Genomic DNA, 21,845 nt, shown 5'->3' with positions numbered 1-21,845 from the left:
TTATGGACCGATATGGACTAAGTTTTGCATAGTTGTTAGAGACCATATACGAACACCATGTACCAAATTTCAGCCGGATCGGATGAAATTTGCTTCTCTTAGAAGATCCCCAAGCCAAATTTGGGAGTCCGTTTATATGGGGGCTATACGTAAAAGTCGACCGATATGGCCAATTTACAATACCATCCGACCTACACCAATAGCAACTACTTGTGCCAAGTTTCAAATCGATAGCTTGTTTCGTTCGGAAGTTAGCGTGATTTCAACAGACGGACATGCTCAGATCGACTCAGAATTTCACCACGACCCAGAATAACATATATATACTTTATGGGGTCTTAGAGCAATATTTCGATGTGTTACAAACGGAATGACAAAGTTAATATACTCCCATCCTATGGTGGAGGGTATAAAAACCTCGTGAAAGTGAGAAAGATGTGTGGGAAAATGCAATTAGCCAGAAAAGATTGTTTTTTTTTTTTTTGAGTTATTATTTTTTGAAATAGTTTTTACATCCTGGATAAGAATAAACTTTATCACAAAAATTATATACTTTTCTTCCAAATAAACTTCCTTACAGCGAATAGCAAATGAGAAAGGAACTTTGTTTGTCTAAAATTTCGTTTGGGAGGAAAGAATTATTTTTTTGCGTGTATGAATAAGTAACATTATACCCTTCAATTATTGTAGAGGAGATCATATTTCTTCACTTCACTTCACTAATACTGTGGTACAGGGTATAATAAGTTTGTGCATTTGTATGGAACGCCAAGAAGGAGTAATCATAGACCAACCTTTTAGTATACGGATCGGCTTAGAATTAAATTCTGAGTCGATTTAGCGATGTCCGTCTGTCTGTCTGTCTGCCTGTCTGTCTGTTGATGTATTTTTGTGTGCAAAGTACAGCTCGCAGTTTTAGTCCGATTATCCTAAAATTTGGTATAGAGTCCTGTTTCGGCTCAAAGACAATCCCTATTGATTTTGGAAAAAATCGGTTCAGATTTAGATATAGCTGTCATATATATTTTTCACCGATCTGGTCATAATTGGCGTGTATATCAACCGATCTTCCTCAAATTCCGTACATCCGAATATTTTATGAGTCTCGAAAAACTTGCAAAATATCAGCCAAATCGGTTCAGATTTAGATATAGCTTCCATATATGGCTTTCGCCCGATTTACACTCATTTGTCCACAGAGGCCAATTTTTTGCTCCGATTTAGTTGAAATTTTGCATAGGGAGTAGAATTAGCATTGTAACTATGCGTGCCAAATTTGGTTGAAATCGGTTCAGATTTTGATATATCTCCCATATATAGCTTTCGCCCGATTTACACTCATATGACCACAGAGGCCAATTTTTTGCTCCGATTTAGTTGAAATTTTGCACAGGGAGTAGAATTAGCATTTGGTTGAAATCGGTTCAGATTTAGATATAGCTCCCATATATATGTTTTTCTGATTTCAACAAAAATGGTCAAAATACCAACATTTTCCTTGTAAAATCGCCACTGCTTAGTCGAAAAGTTTTAAAAATGACTCTAATTTTCCTAAACTTCTAATACATAAATATCGAGCGATAAATCATAAATAAACTTTTGCGAAGTTTCCTTAAAATTACTTCAGATTTAAATGTTTCTCATATTTGTTTACTAAAATTGTGTTCCACCCTAGTGTATTAGCCAACTTATATTTTGAGTCTATAGATTTTGTAAAAGTCTATCAAATTCTGTCCAAATCGAGTGATATTTAAATGTATGTATTTGGGACAAACCTTTATATATAGCACCCAACACATTTGACGGATGTGATATGGTATCGAAAATTTAGATCTACAAAATGGTGCAGGGTATAATATAGTCGGCCCCGCCCGACTTTAGACTTTCCTTACTTGTTTTTTTTTGGGGCTTTTAATTTTTAGTCTGCTTGTGACGTCAATTAAATGATTAGCTTGAAATAAAACACTAACCAGATTGATGGCTGCTTGTCCCATCTCTATTCACTGTAGCACAGGAAATATCCCATCGCACGGTTTTCTTTATTTTGTTGCCAAAAATATGTAAAGTATGAGGTGATAAAATTGGCCTATTTGAACACCTTAAGATTCTGGTTTCAGAATTTCGTGCTACTATATTGACCCTGTCCTTGACATAGTTTTACGATTAGACAAAATTAGTTTATATATAACCTCTACCCAAAATAAGCTACCCACCCAGACATCTTAATGCATCCCATTGCTGAGAATAACACACAAATTATGTAAATTAATTTGAAATTCTTTAGCATTAACTGCAGAGACTTCTCATATTCACATTGAACTAATTTACATTGTAAAGAAGATCTGCATTTGAGTTTCACCCACCGACCACCCACATTTTATGACTTTACCATACCATTATGTCCATATTCCGTCTACTAACAACGGCAATAGCGGCGTCATATAATAACAATATTATTTGTGATAATTAATTAATATTTAGCACTTTAATAAAAATCCTACACGCCAACGAACCATCCAACCAACCAACCGTATGTTCTATAGAAAACGAAAATGTAACCCTGCACCAGGGGTATTATTATTTCAACCGTATACAAGACGATTGTTTATAGGTTGCCTTATAGCGGTGCATTTGTGTGAGTTTATTTGTGGGTACGAGAGAGAATAACGCTGTTGTACTCACCGGAAATATGAAATTATTATGTCTTTAATGGTATCTATTTGTATATGTGTGTGATGTGCTTATATGGTCCTGCATATCCACTGGATAATGACTTCCGTATTGAAACTAATGGACCTATAATCTCAAAAACAAAATTTCATACTATTTATGCTACACTTGAAGAAAAACTTAACTAGATCCTAGTCATCCATTTTAAACCAAAAGCACGGTATCCAACATTAACGATAGTTTAAGGGGAAAAAAGTATACTGAAATACACTGAAAAATTAACGAAAAAGGAGCGAAGATTTAAGGAAATTCTATTCCATATTTGACATGTTCATTGAACTAAACATACATCCAGAAAAAAGGGGCTCTAATGCCAACTAAGCTTTATTTTAGTTCATGAAGATTAGTTGATTTTAGTTAAATTTTGCACAATATGAGTAAATGTTCCTTATTTGAATTATTTTTTGCTAACTTTAATGACGTGAAATAAAAATAAGAAAGTTGTATACAAATATAGTGCACAATTTTACTAAAAAACAAGTATATACGACCGTAAGTTCGGCCAGGCCGATGCTTATGTACCCTCCACCATGGATTGCGTAGAAACTTCTACTGAAGACTGTCATCCACAATCGAATTATTTGGGTTGCGGTAACATTTGCCGATGGCAAGGTATTTTAAAACTTCCTAACACCGTCTTCTAAATTACAAGGTAGTCCATACGTAGTATACATTAAACTAAAAAAGGCCGAATAAATACGTATATAATTAAGTTTAAAGTTTCTATAGAAATAAAATTTTGACAACATTTTCTATAGAAGTAAAATTTGGAAAAAATTTTCTATAGAAATAAAATTTGGAAAAAATTTTCTATAGAAATAAAATTTTGACAACATTTTCTATAGAAGTAAAATTTGGAAAAAATTTTCTATATAAATAAAATTTGGAAAAAATTTTCTATAGAAATAACATTTTGACAAAATTTTCTATAGAAATAAAATTTTGACAAAATTTTCTATAGAAATAAAATTTTTACAAAATTGTCTAAAGAAATAAAATTTTGACAAAATTTTCTGTAGAAATAAAATTTTGACAAAATTTTCTATAGAAATAACATTTCGACAATGTTTTCCATAAAAATAAAATTTTGGTAGATTATTTTTGGCTCGAGTGGGAACCATGAATATGAACCGATATGGACCAATTTTTGTGTGATTGGGGATCGGCTATATATAACTATAGACCGATATGGACCAATTTTGCATGGATATTAGCGGCCTTATACTAACACCACGTTGCAAATTTCAACCGGATCGGATGAATTTTGCTCCTCCAAGAGGCTCCGGAGGACAAATCTGGGAATCGATTTATATGGGGGCTATATATAATTATGGACAGATATGGACCAATTTTTGCATGGTCATTAGATAACATATACCAACACCATGTACCAAATTTCAGCCGGATCGGATGAAATTTTCGTTTCTTAGACGCTCGCAAGCCAAATCGGCGGATCGATTCATATGGGGGCTATATATAATTATGGACCGATGTGGACCAATTTTTGCGTGGTCATTAGAGAACATATACCAATACCATGTACCAAATTTCAGCCGGATCGGATGAAATTTGCTTCTCTTAGAGGCTCCGCAAGCCACATCGTTGGATTGGTTTATATTGGGGCTATATTTAATTATGGACCGATGTGGACCAATTTTTGCATGGTTGTTAGAGATCATATACTAACACCATGTACCAAATTTCAGCCGGATCGGATGAAATTTGGTTCTCTTAGAGGCTCCGCAAGCCAAATCGGTGGATCGGTTTATATGGGGGCTATATATAATTATGGAGCGATGTGGACCAATTTTTGCGTGGTTGTTAGAGACCATATACTAACACCATGTACCAAATTTCAGCCGGATCGGATGAAATTTGTTTCTCTTAGAGCAATCGCAAGCCAAATTTGGGGGTCCGTTTATATGGGGGCTATATATAATTATGGACCGATGTGGACCAATTTTTGCATGGTTAAAGACCACATACTAACACCATGTACCAAATTTCAGCCGGGTCGGATGAAATCTGCTTCTCTTAGAGCCTCCGCAAGCCAAATCTGGGGATCGGTTTATATGGGGGCTATATATAATTATGAACCGATGTGGACCAATTTTTGCATGGTTTTTAGAGACTATATACCAAACATCATATACCAAATTTCAGCCGGATCGGATGAAATTTGCTTCTCTTTGAGGCTCCGCAAGCCAAATCTTAGGGTCCGTTTATATGGGGGGCTATACGTAAAAGTGGACCGACATGGCCCATTTGCAATACCATCCGACCTACTACATCAATAACAAGTACTTGTGCCAAGTTTCAAGTCGATAGCTTGCTTCGTTCGGAAGTTAACGTGATTTCAACAGACGGACGGACATGCTTAGATCGACTCAGAATTTCACAACGACCCAGAATATATATACTTTATGGGGTCTTTGAGCAATATTTCGATGTGTTACAAACGGAATGACAAAGTTAATATACCCCCCATCCTATGGTGGAGGGTATAAAAACTGAATTCGGATCACACCTTAAAAAGTGATGCAAATTCAGTGCAACGGCTGTCCGGAAGCCACCGTGGTGCAATGGTTAGCATGCGCGCCTTGCATACACAAGGTCGTTGGTTCGATTCCTGCTTCGACCGAACACAAGTTTTTTCAGCGGTTGATTATCCCACTTCAGTAATGCTGGTGACATTTCTGAGGGTTTCACAGCTTCTCAAAGTGGTTTCACTGCAATGTGGAACGCCGTTCGGACTAGGCTATAAAAAGGAGGTCCCTTGTCAATGAGCTTAACATGGAATCGGGCAGCACTCAGTGATAAGAGAGAAGTTCACCAATGTGGTATCACAATGGACTGAATAGTGAACCTGATAAATCGGGCTGCCACCTAACCTATCTTAACCTTCTGTCCTATGACAAGTCCATGTCTTCTCAAAAGAACCTCTATGGAAGTGAAAAAGTGAAACGGCACAGATTCAAATCCCAGCGGGAATTATTTCTATACCCTAAACCACATAGTGGTCAGGGTATAATAAGTTTGATCGGCCAAAAAATGTGCCTACCAGAAATATTGATTTTAGACCCCATAAAATATATACCGATCGACTCAGAATCACCTCCTGAGTCGATCTAGCGCTTGGTGTCCGTCCGTCCGTCTGTCCATGTATTTGTTGTTCACAGGATTCCGGTCGCAATTATTAACCGATTTTGATGAAATTTGGTACAGGGAGTTTTTTGGGCACAAGGACGAACGCTATTGAGTTTGGAAGAAATCGGATCAAATTTAGATATAGCTCCCATATATATGTATCGCCCGATTTCGACAAAGGGGGTCACATTGCGCGTTTTTTCAAACGGATCGTCACCAAATTTGGCAAAAGGTAATCTTTTTCATCGCCCTTCAAGTCTGCAAAATTTCATCCAAATCGGTTCAGATTTAGATATAGCTCCCATATATATGTATAGCCCGATTTTTCCAAATTTGCCCATAAAACCCTTATTTATCGACCGATCTTACCCAAATTTGGCTAAATATAGTCTTCTATAGCACTAACTATATGTGCAAAAAATCATCGAAATCGGTTCAGATTTAGATATAGCTCCCATATATATGTATAGCCCAATTTTTCCAAATTTGGCCATAGAACCCTTATTTATTAACCGATCTTACTAAGAGTTGGCTAGATCCAGTCCTCTATAGTACTAACTATATGTGCAAAATTTCATCGAAATCGGTTCAAATTTAGATATAGCTCCCATATTGAATTTTGAAAAATTCGCCCTTATAACCTTATGTTTGACCATACAGGCCTCATTTCGTAACTGATCTTACTCAAATCTTGCACAAGGTAACCTTTTGTGGTATTAATCAAACCCGCAAAATGTTATGCAAATTGGTTCAGATTTAGATATAGCTTCCATATATATGCATCGCTCGATTTTCCCAAATTTGGCCATAGTACTCTTATTTATTAACCAATGTTACTCAAATTTCAAATTTTGATGTACTAGCCGATCGTACTTATACGTACTTGTAGCTCTTACATAAGAATATTGCTCGATTTTTACAAATTTGTATTTATTACCCACACTAATTTAACGATTTTCTCTTTTTTAATAATGGGTTCAATATTAGTGGCATACTAACTCCGTACGCCCAATATCAACACAGCCAGTGTTGCTAGAAGTAGGGGAAATTCCCTATATGTAGGGTTTTTCTAATATTTAGCGTCTTGTAGGAACGTAGGGCCACAATGTAGGACATTTTCACTCAACACAATTTGTAATAATTTTTACATTTTGGTGGCTCTAGAGGAGGAAATTAGAAGCCGGCAAGGCTTGATCTTTAACAATGTGTGGTAAACTTTATTCCTGTAGAAAATTTTGTCAACATTTTAATTCTATAGAACATTTTGTCAAAGTTGTATTTATATAGAAATTTTTTTCAAAATATTATTTCTATAAAAAATTTTCTCAAAATTTTATTTCTGTGGAATTTTTTCTCAAAATTTTATTTCTATAGAATTTATTGTCAAAATTTTATTTCTATAGAAAAATTTCTCACAAAAATTTGTTTATAGAAACTTTTTCCAAAATTTTATTTTTATAGAGATTTGACAAAAAAAAAAATACTGATTTGGGTAGAATTCTACTAACTGTGGCAACCGTGGTGGTAATACAAATTTATATTCTAAGTTATATACGTTGCATATTCATGTTTTATGATAATAAAGTACTTAGAACCATTTTTGTTTTGTAAAATTTTTTAAATTTAACGAAAAATATAGTAGGGAAAATTGTTTGGGAATGTATGGGAAAGTAGGGAACTTTTTTTGCCCTTGTAGGGTAAACAGAACATTTTCCCCGGCAACATTGACTATGAGCTATAGTCAGATTGACACAAAGCACCCACAGACACACCCTAAAAAAAATCGCTTCTCTAACATATGTTCCAAACATATTTTGCAGGAAGCACATATATTATTGGATACCGCCGAAACATTAATATGTTTGTTTTATGTGAGCATATTATATGTTTGGAAGCATTTTGAGTCCAAAAATAGTATATGCTTGGAATAATTCCCCAAAGAAGATTGTGTTCATTCCCTCACATATTTTTAACTTCCACGAAATTTTTGAGTTCTTCGCATCTTTTTCTGTAATACAAATATGCTGTTTTTTTCAAATGTCTATTTTCTTGGTTCCGAATGTCTATTCTCTTTATTCCGAATACTCAATCTACTATTCAAATTAAATAATATTTAGATTTAAGCATACCAAATTTTTGGCCAGTTTTCCGAAACAACATACAAGCGGTTTCACAGAAATTGCTCTCATTTCATTCTCTCGCTGTGTTATGTTGATATCTTTTTATTCAACCCTCCCGGTTTCCATCTATATTTCTTTCTCTATACTAACTCTCTCTCTCTCTCTCTCTCTCTCTCTGTCGCTCTCTGAATAAAGTATCACAACATATATATGTTTACTCGAAATTTGTAAATTTATATATGTTTACATTCACGCATATTATTTTTATGAAACATTCATGCCCCAAACATAATATATTCTAACATATTAACATATGTGTCCCAACAATTTGTGTTAGTTTAGGAACATTACATGTTTGCACTTAAATATATTGTGTTTAAAAATTGTGCCCGAAACACATTTTGTTTATATCGGAACATATGAAAAACATATTTTTCTAACAGTGCATGTACCCCTTAATTTTCTTAAATATGCAACTGCGGTTTATCTCCCAGACCTATATGTTACCCCACAAATGCTTATGATTACTAATTCTGTAATGGTGGTTTAGGGTATGATATAGTCGGCCCCGCCCGACTTTCTACTTTACTTACTTGTTTTTTTTTTTTATTATTTTGTTACTTTTTATTGATTTTCTATTGTTTTTTTCGAAATGTAATTGTCCATAACTTAAATTTTCACTTGAAACGGTATAATTCCGTACTTTCTAAAGCTACGGTCAGACTAGTCAAATATTTGACACGAATGTGTTTGATCGAATTTGTTTCAAACAGAACTTGTTTGACACAAAGTTTTATTTGCGGTCACACTGCGTTCAAATATTTGACAGTTTTTATTTGATCAAACACGTTCAAATAAAAGTTAGGGAAAACAAGTTTGACCTGTGTTCACACTATGGCAAATATTTTCTTGCAACAAAAGTTTGATCAAACCATAAAAATGGATAATTTTGTTTGACCAAATGTTTTTGAGCACTGATGTGACATAAATAAAGCTAGTTAATTGGGAATAAGGCGGAACTAATTCAAATATCGATATCCAAGTGTACATTAAGAAAAATTACAACGAAATTAAATAAATACTTTATTCCAATAAAAAATATTTCATTTATGAAAAAGCTTTAGCTAATGTCTTGGGGCGGAGCACAATGTTAGAAAACAAAGCATTTTTATGCAATTTCGTAAAAGTGCATTTGTGATTTATCGGTCGATACATACATATTAGAGATATAGGAAATTTTGAGTCATTATTGTGGTGATTTTACAAGGAAAATCGTAGTATTTTGGTCTTATTTGAAGAACATATATATTGGGTCTTTAGCTAAATCTGAACCGATATGGATATATGTGGGAGATATATCTAAATCTGAACTGATTTCTTCCAAAACACACTTGTGCAAAATTTCAAATAGATTGGATTTAACCTGTGACCTAGACTTTAATTACAAAAATGTGTTCACAGACAATCGCACATGGTTAGATCGGCTCAGATTCCGACACTGAGCAATATTGTAAAAGACTCTATGTGTCTATCTCTTCTCCTTCCATATGCACTAATTTATAATAGCCTGTTTGTCGCAGGGTGTAAGAAAATAAAAATACTTTTTTACAACACAGTGGTAAATATTAAACTGCACAAATTGTACACGCAAAAAAAATAATTCTTTCCTCCCAAACGAAATTTTAGACAAAGTTCGTTTCTCATTTGCTTTTCGATGAAAGGAAGTGTATTTGGAAGAAAAGTATATACTTTTTGTGATAAACGTTTATTCTTTTCCAGGATGTAAAAACAATTTCATAAAGACTAACTGAAAAAAAAATTTTTCTGGCTAATTGCATTTTCCCTCACATCTTTCTCACTTCCACGAAGTTTTTTTAGTTCTTTAGCACCTTTTTCTGTAATACAAACAATGTAGAAGAAATTATACGATTTTATAAATTTTTAAAATTTTTTTTTACCTTTCGCCTGGACGGAGAATGGAACCGCGGACCATGCAATTTGTACGCCAACACACTATCCACTGAGCTATGTAGCCGTTATTGTCATCGATAGACAATTACCCACATAAGATTATATTTATATAGCATAGCTTTCGGCGCCCACGAGCCGATTAAACAAAGTTTATTTCACAGAAAAATACATTTAGTTGGGCACCATGGAGCAGTGGTTGCTACGTCTGACTTGCATGCCAAGGGTGGTGGGTTCGATCCCTGCTTCGACCAAAGTTTTTTTTTTACATATATTCCAGATATGTTAGGAATATTCCGAAAAAATGTTCAACATTACATTGTAGTATATTAAATTTTAAACTGTAAAATGTGTCTTATTAAAGACCTAAAGTCAGAAAAGAACAGTGTTTGATATAAACGAAATGGACTGTGTTGTTGGTTCAAAAATAACCTTTTTTATTAAAAAAATTAACATTTTGTAACAAACGAATTTTTTTGGTGATAAAAGTGTATACTTTTCGAAGCAATTCAAAAAACTCTAACAAAAGAAAAACGTTTTCGGTACACGTTTTCCAAACGTTTTTTTCTTTGCGTGTAGAGGTGTGCAATATTTTACTCATGGTCACGAACATCTAGGACGAAAGATTTTTACTCACGCACGATATTTTTGGTACGAGTCACTTTCACGAACCCTCACTCAGGCAAATCTTTTAAAGGCTCACGTCCGCACACCCACAAGTGTAAAAATTTTATTCACGCATACTCACGATCAGAAATGTCGTTATTCACGAAATCTCTGTAAAGTCTCATACATACTCGTGGCTCAAGAAAATTCTCTCGACTTAGAAATTATCGCCTCACAAAAGAAATAGACGTTATTAGTTTTATGGTCAATCATATTCTTGTCAGAATAATTTAGCTGGTGATTCTGGCTGACAACGTAAGCATTGAAATCGAGATTGTTACTAAGCTTTTAATAACATATGTGTGGCTAAAATTGTAAGCGAATTCAATTGGTAAGCGTGAGTGCATTTCTTTATTACTCACGCACACTCACAAATAGATTATTTGCGTGACTCACACTCACGCATGACCTTTAATCACACACACTCAAGCTGTTGCCATAAGCTCAATTTACGTAGGTAACAACAATTTGGTGTCACGTACACACCTTAAATAAAATCTGCTCCTGGACGTACAAAATTTCAATCATATCTCCTATATCAATGAACCGTCAAATATTCACATAAATACTCCTATCACCCACATTTTACCCATATGGGATTGATTCCACGAATCGTTGCCTTCCACATATAGAGCATAACCATTAATCTTTTATCAAAAACATGCATCTTTTCCATTAAAATAAAACAACTTATATTTTTGTTTGACCGTGTTTGCTCTTGCAAAATTTTTGTAAGATCAAATAAATATTTGACGGAATGTGGCGCAAATATTTGCCATATGGTGGTCACACTATGATCAAACATGGTAAATATTTATTTGATGTCAAACATCTTTCTTTGCCGAAAATCAGCTGTTTTGTTGTTTGCTTCAAACAAAAGTTTGTTGGTCAGACTATGGCAAAGAAAAATTTGACAGTTCTGATCAAATATTTGACTAGTCTGACCGTAGCTTAAGACTTGTCCAAAAGGACTGCATTGGAAGTTAAAAAAAAATTCGATAGGAGATCCTGGGATGAGCTTTAAAATAAATGTTTGTGGACTTGTCCAATACGACTGCATCGGAAGTGGAAAAAACTTGATGGCGAATTCCGGGATGCGCTTTAAAAGAAATGTTTGTGTAACAACTTCCAATTTTGTTTGCTGGGTAGTTAATGTGGTATCACAATGGACTAACCTAACCTAACCTACCCTTCAATCTGCTGGTGAGGCCAAATATCAAATAACCTTTGTATGTAATGGAAGATTATTCACTGACGATTATGAATTGCTAAACGCATTAAAATGGACAAAACTCTTCTTTGGGTGGCTTCTTTATAAAACCTCAGACATTGTCATACATACTGGGATTACGTGTATTTTCATTTGCAAAAACTGAAATAAATTATGACACGTCCACTTACATTTATGATGTGTAATGTTGTAAATGTCATAAAATTCGGCCTATTTGAATTTACGACTTGACAAATATGAATTTTTGAAGTGACTGGTGTCAATTTCAATCTACTGGTGTTTGCTTTTGAAAACAATTCGGCAACTAACCATTACCTGCAATGACAATAAAATTATTGACACAAATTCAAGAAATTAAACATAGAGAAGTTATTAATGTAAGGTAACCATTAAGGTTTCTTTGTATACAATTGAAGATAATGGTTGGTTTTTGTTAACTAATAAAAACAACTGTTTAGTTTGTAAGGCCATTTAAGTTCATAGTTAAAAAAAAAACACGAAATTACACTAAAACAAATTAAAACAACATACGCTTATGCTTTACAATTTGAGATGTTTTACATGCAAAAAAAAATTTTTTTTCCTTCCAAAAGACATTTTAGACAAACAAATATTGTTTCCCATTTGCTATTCGCTGTAAGGAAGTTTATTTGGAAGAAAAGTATATACACTCAAAAAAAAAGTTTACTTTGATCCAAAGATTTTGACCTTCCCTTAAGGATTTTGGTATTGATTCCGAGCCAAAGATGCGGCTTCTTTAAAATAAAGACAGTTTTACGGACCTCCCTGGCTTTAGCTCTAGGATTAATAAAATAAAAATTGGATACAGATCTCATTCATCGAATTTTTATTCTATTTTTGCGATATATTAATAAAGGTATTTATGTACAAACAAATTCCAATTTCAAAATACCAATTATCAAAGTAAAAACAGTTTTCTTAATGCTAAAAAAAAAACTATAAACCAAAGATGCAAATCCTTAACATAAGTCTTAGCCTATATTTAAAGCATTTTTATCTTAAATTTAAAAATTCAATATGTCAGTTGAGTTAAAGAAGATTTCTTTAAATTAAAATTTTTTCTTTATTTTAAGGAAAATTTGCTTTACTTCAAAGATCTACAACTTCAGCAGAGAGACGCAAATATACAAGATTTGTGTCCTAAATTTATTGAAAAAAAATTTTTTTAAGCAAGGATTATAAAGTTTCTTTTAATTAAAATGTCACTATTTTAAAGAATTTTGTCCTTAACAATGCGTAAATTTCGAATCCTAAAATTTAAGTTGCATAATCTTCCATATTAGGTCAATATTTTTTTCAGTGTACTATTATGTGATAAACGTTGATTCTTTTACAGGATATTAAATCAATTTCATAAAGACTAACTCAAAAAAAACTTTTCTGGATAATTGCATCTTCCCCAGGGTTGCCATTTTGGTCCGATCGGATCAAAATTGGTCCAAAAACGTATTAATTTTTAAATTTGGTCCAATGGTCGGACCAAATGGAATTTGGTTGATTTTGGTCCATTTTCGTCAAATCGATAATTTTTTCAAAATTTTATATAGAAATAAAATTTTGACAAAATTTTCTATAGAAATATAATGTTGAAAAAATTTTCTATAGAAATAAAATGTTGACAAAATTTTCTATAGAAATAAAATTTTAACAATATTTTCTATAGGAATACAATTTTGCCAAAATTTTGTACAAAAACAAACATTAAAAGAATTTTGTATAGATACAAAATTATGCGAAAATTTTGTAAAAATTTTATATAGAAATAAAATTTTGTAAAAGTTTTATATAGAAATAAAATTTTGTAAAAGTTTTATATAGAAATAAAATTTTGCGATATCTTTCTATAGAAATAAAATTTTGACAAAATTTTCTATAGAAATTAAACTATAACAAAATTTTCTATAGAAATACAATTTTACAACATTTTCTTTAGAAATAAAATTTAGACAAAATTTTTTGGATATAAAATGTTGCAAAAATGTTCTATAGAAATAAAATTTTGACAAATTTTTCTATAGAAATAAAATTTTGACAAAATTTTCTATAGAAATAAAATTTTAACAATATTTTCTATAGGAATAAAATTTTGTCAAAATTTTGTACAAAAAAAAAACTTTAAAAGAATTTGTATAGATACAAAATTATGCGAAAATTTTGTAAAAAATTTATATAGAAATAAAATGTTGCGATATCTTTCTATAGAAATAAAATTTTGACAAAATTTTCTATAGAAATTAAACTATAACAAAATTTTCTATAGAAATACAATTTTGACAAAATTTTCTTTAGAAATAAAATTTTCACAAAATTTTCTTTAGATATAAAATGTTGAAAAAATGTTCTATAGAAATAAAATTTTGACAAATTTTTCTATAGAAATAAAATTTTGACAAAATTTTCTATAGAAATTAAATTTTAACAATATTTTCTATACGAATAAAATTTTGCAAAATTTTGTACAAAAAAAAAAACTTTAAAAGAATTTTGTATAGATACAAAATTATACGAAAATTTTGTACAAATTTTATATAGAAATAAAATTTTACGATATTTTTCTATAGAAATAAAATTTTGACAAAATTTTCTATAGAAATTAAACTATAACAAAATTTTCTATAGGAATACAATTTTGTCAAAATTTTCTTTAGAAATAAGATTTTGGCAAAATTTTCTTTAGATATAAAATGTTGAAAAAAATTTCTATAGAAATAAAATTTTGACAAATTTTCCTATAGAAATAAAATTGTGACAAAATTTTCTATAGAAATAAAATTTTGACAACATTTTGTACAAAAATAAACTTTAAAAGAATTTTGTATAGATACAAAATTATGCGAAAATTTTGTAAAAGTTTTATATAGAAATAACATTTTCCGATATCTTTCTATAGAAATAAAATTTTTACCAAATTTTCTATAGAAATAAAATGTTGCCAAAATTTTGTACAAACATAAACTTTAAAAGAATTTTGTATAGATACAAAATTATACGAAAATTTTGTAAAAATTTTATATAGAAATACAATTTTGCGATATCTTTCTATAGAAATAAAATTTTGACAAAATTTTCTATAGAAATAAAATTTTGACAAAATTTTCTATAAAAATAAAATTTTGACAAAATGTTCTATAAAAATAAAATTGTGACAAAATTTTCTGTAGAAATAAAATTTTGACAAAATTTTCTATAGAAATAAAATTGTGACAAAATACAAAATTTTCTATAGAAATAAAATTTTGCCAAAATTTTGTACAAAAATAAACTTTAAAAGAATTTTGTGTAGATACAAAATTATGCGAAAATGTTGTAAACATTTTGTATAGAAATAAAACTTTGCGATATCTTTCTATAGAAATACAATTTTGACAAAATTTTCTTTAGAAATAAAATGTTGACAAAATTTTCTATAGAAATAAACTATTCACAAAATTTTCTATAGAAATGAAATTGTGACAAAATTTTCAATAGAAATACAACTTTGACAAAATTTTCTATAGAAATAAAATTTTGACCAAATTTTGTACAAAAATAAACTTTAAAAGAATTTTGTATAGAAACAAAATTATGCGACAATTTTGTAAAAATTTTATATAGAAATAAAATTTTGCAATATCTTTCTATGGAAACAAAATTTTGACAAAATTTTCTATAGAAATAAAATTGTGATAAAATTTTCTATAGAAATGAAATTTATACCAATTTTTCTATAAAAATAAAATTTTGCCCAAATTTTCTATAGAAATAAAATTTTGCCAAAATTTTCTATGGAAATAAACATTTTGAATAAAAATAAAAATTTGAAAAAATTTTCTATTGACGTATAATTTTGGAAAAATTTTAACTTTTTAATGCTATTAATTTAATTTGGAAAAATTGTCCGCTGGTACGAATTTTGGTCCAATCTTGGAGAAAAAATCATTGTATTCATTGTATTCATTGTATTGAGTATCTCAGCTCGAACTGTTCCATCTTATAATAAATTACTTACCCAATCACAATAAATAGAGGTTTACAAATGATTTTATCGCACTGTAACAATGATTGAATTCCTTCTCTAAGACGATATTATCTATTGTTTAAATTTAGCTCTCATAAGAAAGCATAAGTACATTATTGGAAAGGCGATATACCGGACTTTAAGTTGAAAATAGGCAGAGTTTATATGATTTAAGACCCGCATGGATTCCTAACCATGACTTACATATCAGTGTAAACGGGAACCCGTAAATTTTAAAATTTTGCCAAAATTTTGTATAGAAATAAGATGTTGTTTTTTTAATTTTGACAAAATTTTCTAAAGAAATAAAATTTTGACAAAATTTTCTAAATAAATAAAATTTTGACAAAATTTTCTAAAGAATTAAAACTTTGGCAAAATTTTCTATAGAAATAAAATTTTGACAAAATTTTCTATAGAAATAAAATTTTAACAAAATTTTCTATAGAAATACAATATTGACAAAATTTCTATAGGAATAAAGTTTTGACAAAATTTTCTATAGAAATAAAATTTAGGCGAAATGTTCTATAGAAATAAAAATTTGACAATATTTTCGATTGAAAGAAAATCTTGATAAATTTTTCGATAGAAATAAAATTTTGACAAAATTGTCGATAGAAATAAAATTTTGACAAAATTTTCAATAGAAATAAAATTTTGACAAAATTTTCTATAGAAATAAAATTTTGGCAAAATTTTATATAGAAATAAAATTTTGGCAAAATTTTCTATAGAAATAAAATGTTGGCACAATTTTCTATAGAAATAAAATTTTGAAAAAATTTCCTATAGAAATAACATTTTGGCCAAATTTCCTATAGAAATAAAATTTTGGCAAAATTTTCTATAGAAATACAATTTTGGCCCAATTTTCTATAGAAATAAAATGTTTACAAAATTTCATATAGAAATAAAATTTTAACAAAATTTTCTATAGAAAAAAAATTTTGGCCAAATTTCCTATAGAAATAAAATTTTGGCAAAATTTTCTATAGAAATCCAATTTTGGCACAATTTTCTATAGAAATAAAATTTTGACAAAATTTTCTATCGAACTAAAATTTTGACAAATTTTTTTATAGAAATACAATCTTGACAACATTTTCTATAGAAATAAAATTTTGGCAAAATTTTCTATAGAAATGGGAGCCACCGTGGTGCAATGGCCGCTTTGCATACACAGGGTCGCGGATTCGAACCCAGTTTCGACCACACACCAAAGAGTTTTCAGGGGTGGATTATCCCACCTCAGTAATGCTGATGATATTTCTTAGTGTGTTTCAGCTTTTCAGTGGTTTCACTTCTATGTGGAACGCCGTTCGCACTCGGCAATAAAAAGGAGGTCCCTTGTCATTGAGCTTAACATGGAATCGGGCAGCACTCAGTGATAAGAGAGAATTTCACCACTGTGGGCTGCCATTATACCTAACCTAACCTAACCTTCTATATAAATAAAATTTTTGCAATATTTTCTATAGAAATAAAATTTTGACAAAATTTTCTATAGAAATAATATTTTGGTAAAATTTTGATCAAAGCCTTATAAATTAAATTTTTTAAATTTGATAGATTTTTTATGTCACGAGTGGCAATCGTGATCTAGAATCCAGCTTTATAAGGAGAAAACATATGTAATCGATTGTAACTCAATTTTGCAAAAAAAAAAATTATTGCTATTTTTTATGTTAGTAGTTCAGTAGAATTTCTAGGGAGAAGATGTTCGGTCTTTTCACCAAAACATTAAATTAAAAGTGAAAAAATATATATGAAGACGATTAAATTTTTATCTAGTCTTGTCAAATTGTGGATGGAAAATATAGAATATATAGATTGCGAAACATTTAATATTTCTAAATTAATTGATTAAAAAAAGTAACCATGAAAATTAGCTGGTTTTCAACTTCAAAACTGAACCTACCTATGTGTACTGCATTATCAGCATGTAATATTTATTAAACAATTTGCACCACTCGCGAAAATCAGTTCAAGAAGACGATGTTATAGCTTGTTTACATTTTCGCCCATAAGAAACACATGGAAAAACTGCTTTATCGGCATGTAAGAGGAATACGCTAGAACAGTTCACGAGAGATAAACTTTTGATGCAAATTTTGAAAACTTTCAACAAATTTTGCCTCATATCAAAGAAGTTTTAAAGCATGAACGCAAAATACTTTCACGAAAAATCTTAACAAAATAAGGGAATAAGAAACACATGGAAAAACTGCTTTATCGGCATGTAAGAGGAATACGCTAGAACAGTTCACGAGAGATAAACTTTTGATGCAAATTTTGAAAACTTTCAACAAATTTTGCCTCATATCAAAGAAGTTTTAAAGCAAGAATGCACAATACTTTCACGAAAAATCTTAACAAAATAAGGGAGGGACTATTTAACAAAGAAATTGTTCTCTAAACCTCAATAATTTTAAATTTTCAGTTTCGGCAGAAGTTTCTTATCATTGCCTCTGAAATAATATTTATATGATTTTATCATTGCAGGTAATATCAAAGCATGACGGCATTCCTGTTTCTTTTACTGGCTTTTCAACTATGTCACACAGCTACAGTGGCGAATTCCATTACGAATTTACCTCCACAATACGATGACGATCCTCTACATACAGACTTCTTTCCTAACCATAATAATGAATTGGCAAACGAACTGGGAGATATCGCTAGTGATGGAGATATGGAAAATAATGCTGCTGAAAGAGGCGATAACTTTCCCGTGATCCAATCTGTAGATGATGAAACTGAAGAGTTGCAATTTCCCAAACCCATTCAATGGGTGACTCTGAACAATTTGCGTAATGCCATACTATTGAAATTTCAAAATCCCAAACAAACTAAAATCAACAATAAACTCGACCCTGAAGAAATCAAAAGGCTGCGATCACTACAGGAAAATATTATACGATGGGGCAAGCGATCTTACGAGAACTATCCGGTGTCGAGAAATGAATTTGGCAACTCCGGAGCAACACGCATGGATTATCACCATAGTCATCAGGTAGTACGTGACTCAAGGGGTGATAATTTTATGCGATTTGGTCGTTCGGTGGGTAACAATGGCAATGGCGATGATAATTTCATGCGTTTCGGACGAGCTTCGGGTGGAAACAATGATTTTATGCGCTTTGGACGAGCTGCAAATCAAGACTTTATGCGTTTCGGAAGAGGTAATCAAGATAATTTTATGAGATTTGGTCGAGCACCAGGCCATGACTTCATGAGATTTGGTCGAGCAGCAGCAGGGCAAGATTTTATGCGATTCGGAAGAGCGGCAGCAGGACAAGATTTTATGCGATTTGGAAGAACAGCGACAGGACAGCAAGATTTCATGAGATTTGGCCGCACACCATCGTCTAAAGATTTTATGAGATTTGGTCGTACACCATCTGCTCAAGATTTTATGAGATTTGGCCGAGCTCCATCACCGCAAGATTTTATGCGTTTTGGTCGTAGTTCTCCATCGGATCTTCAAAAAGGTTATTTTGATCGTTACAGTAGGCCCGACAACTTTATGCGTTTCGGCCGTACCCCATTACAAAATTCAGATTTCATGCGTTTCGGCAAAAGTCTTTCGAAATCCGAGAATAACACCGTGTCAAATCAATTAAAACAGCAGTTGGGAAAAAGCGAATTAAAACAGGCAGTTAAACTCATACATGAAGCTGATAAGAATGCCGATAATGAGAACCCCGTCGATAAAGCCATGAAAGTGCTCTTCGATAAACATGAACAACAAAGCAACGACCAAATGCAGCATTTCGATAATGATGACGAACAATCGGCCGATTCTACACAACATGAAGGACCTTCAGATGATCAGAATACCGAATTGGATTACTTTTTTAAAATGACAAATTAATAGGCACCGCAACAGGAGAATATGACAAAAAAAAAACCGAATCTACTCTACTAGGGATCCTTTGTAAATAATAGAAAAAAAATAAAAAATCACAAATATTTTATATAAATAACTAATCTTGATATATAGCAAATGTAATGTAGAAGAGATTACCAAAAAAAAAAAACTTTTATGGATATTTTAAAATGAAATATTTTAATTCCATTAAATATGTTTGAACAAACAAATCCCCAAAAATGGGTGAATTTTTTCAACAGGGCTGGATAAAAAAAATTCACTTTAATGTTCAAAACAGATCATATTTTAATTATACATTATGTAAATGTTTAACATTGTATACTTTACACTATTAACCAGAAAAAAATATTATAAATAAAATTGAAGAAATTAAGTTGATATTTCCAAAAGCAATTTTATGACTTTCATTTAAACCGAGCCATTATTCAAACATATTTTTCCTCAGAATTTTTTTTTTTTTGCAAAATTTTGTTTCAATAGAAAATTTGAGCACAAATGTTATATCTACAAAATGTTATTTCTATATAAAAAAATAAAAAAAAAATTAAAAAAAAAAAAAAAACATGTAAGTAAAGCAGAAAGTCGGGCGGGGCCGACTATATCATACCCTATACCACCCCTACTGAATTAGAAAAGATTAGAATTTCTGGGATAACTTTGGTTAAGGGAGTTTTGGCACACTCTGAGCAGAAATGTCTGATATTATATAGTTGTAACCAGGGCTGTGGAGCCGGAGTCGGAGTCTTGGAGTCGGAGTCTCAAGATTTTGCTGGAGTCGGAGTCGTAAAAATTTTGCTCTACTCCGGCTAAACCAAATTTTTTAAAACACTTCACATTTTTGTAACTAAGCAAGTTTTTACGCAAATTAGTTTCCATTGCGTTATTCATTCGACCAATGTACATCATGATTGTAAATGAAAATCAACTCCCAATTACGACTATCTTTTTATGTTTCCTAGAATGTTAGACTAGCAGATGGGCTGGATCGATCCATTTTAATGTCTGTATCAATTTATTTGAAATATTTCGAACAATCGAAATTATTTTTTTTTTAATTTTATTTTAAGGCCATATACATATGTGGAATATTGACAGAAAATTTTTTTCAAAGTTGTTTTTTATAGAAAAATTTGTCAAAATGTTATTTCTATAAAAAGTCTTGTCAAAATTTTATTTCTTTAGAAAATTTTGCAAAATTTGGTTTGTTACACAAAAAGTTTTTCAAAATTTTATTTCTATTGATAACTTTATTTCTATAAATTTAAGTCAAAATTTTATTTCTATAGAAAATGTTGCCAAAATTTTATAGTAATAGACTTTTTTATTAGAAAATTTGGTCAAAATTTTGTTTCTATAGAATATTTTGCAAAATTTTATTTCTATAGACAATTTTACAAAATTTTGTTTGTTACACAAAAATTTTTTCAAAATTTTATTTCTATTGATAATTTTATTTCTATAAAAATTTAAGTCAAAATTTTATTTCTATAGAAATTTTTGCCAACATTTTATAGTAATAGATTTTTTTATTAGAAAATTTGGTCAAAATTTTATTTCTATAGAAAATTTTGTCAAAATGTTATTTCTATAGAAAATTTAGTCAAAATTTTATTTCTATAGAAAATTTAGTCGAAATTTTGTTTCTGTAGAATATTTTGCAGAATTTTATTTACTACACAAAAATTTTTCTAAAATTGTATTTTTATTGATAATTTTTTCAAAATTGTATTTCTATAAAAAAAAAATTGGCAAATTTTCTCAAAATTTTTTTCTTACTGATGCTCACTGATACTCACTGCTATAAAAAATGTATTCAAAATTTTATTAATATAAAAATATTTTTTTCTTTATAAAATTTAGTCAACATTTTATTTCTATAGAAAATTTAGTCAAAACTTTGTTTCTATAGAATATTTTGCAAAATTTTATTTCTATAGAAAATTTTGCAAAATTTTGTTTGCTACACAATTTTTTTTTTTAATTGTATTTCTATTGATAATTTTTTCAAACTTTTATTTCTATAAAAAAATTTTGCCAAATTTTATTTCTATAAAAATTTTATTCAAAATT

General features: G+C 30.4%; 1 protein-coding gene across 1 annotated transcript in view; it reads left to right on the top strand.

The window, feature by feature from the left end:
* Positions 1-20,168, top strand: part of LOC142241299 (uncharacterized) — a 39,192-nt gene extending 19,024 nt beyond the window's left edge. The window contains exon 2 of the mRNA XM_075313059.1: positions 18,386-20,168. Coding sequence (XP_075169174.1) covers positions 18,399-19,757 — 1,359 coding nt within the window. The 5' untranslated portion in view covers positions 18,386-18,398 and the 3' untranslated portion in view covers positions 19,758-20,168. The remainder of the gene's footprint in view (positions 1-18,385) is intronic.
* The last annotated feature ends 1,677 nt before the right edge of the window (positions 20,169-21,845 follow it).

This window comes from Haematobia irritans, chromosome 5 (genome assembly GCF_050003625.1).
Source record: "Haematobia irritans isolate KBUSLIRL chromosome 5, ASM5000362v1, whole genome shotgun sequence".
Taxonomy (NCBI): Eukaryota; Metazoa; Arthropoda; class Insecta; order Diptera; family Muscidae; genus Haematobia; species Haematobia irritans.
Note: the sequence above shows the minus strand (reverse complement) of the source record. Positions and strands in the feature narration are given on the sequence as shown.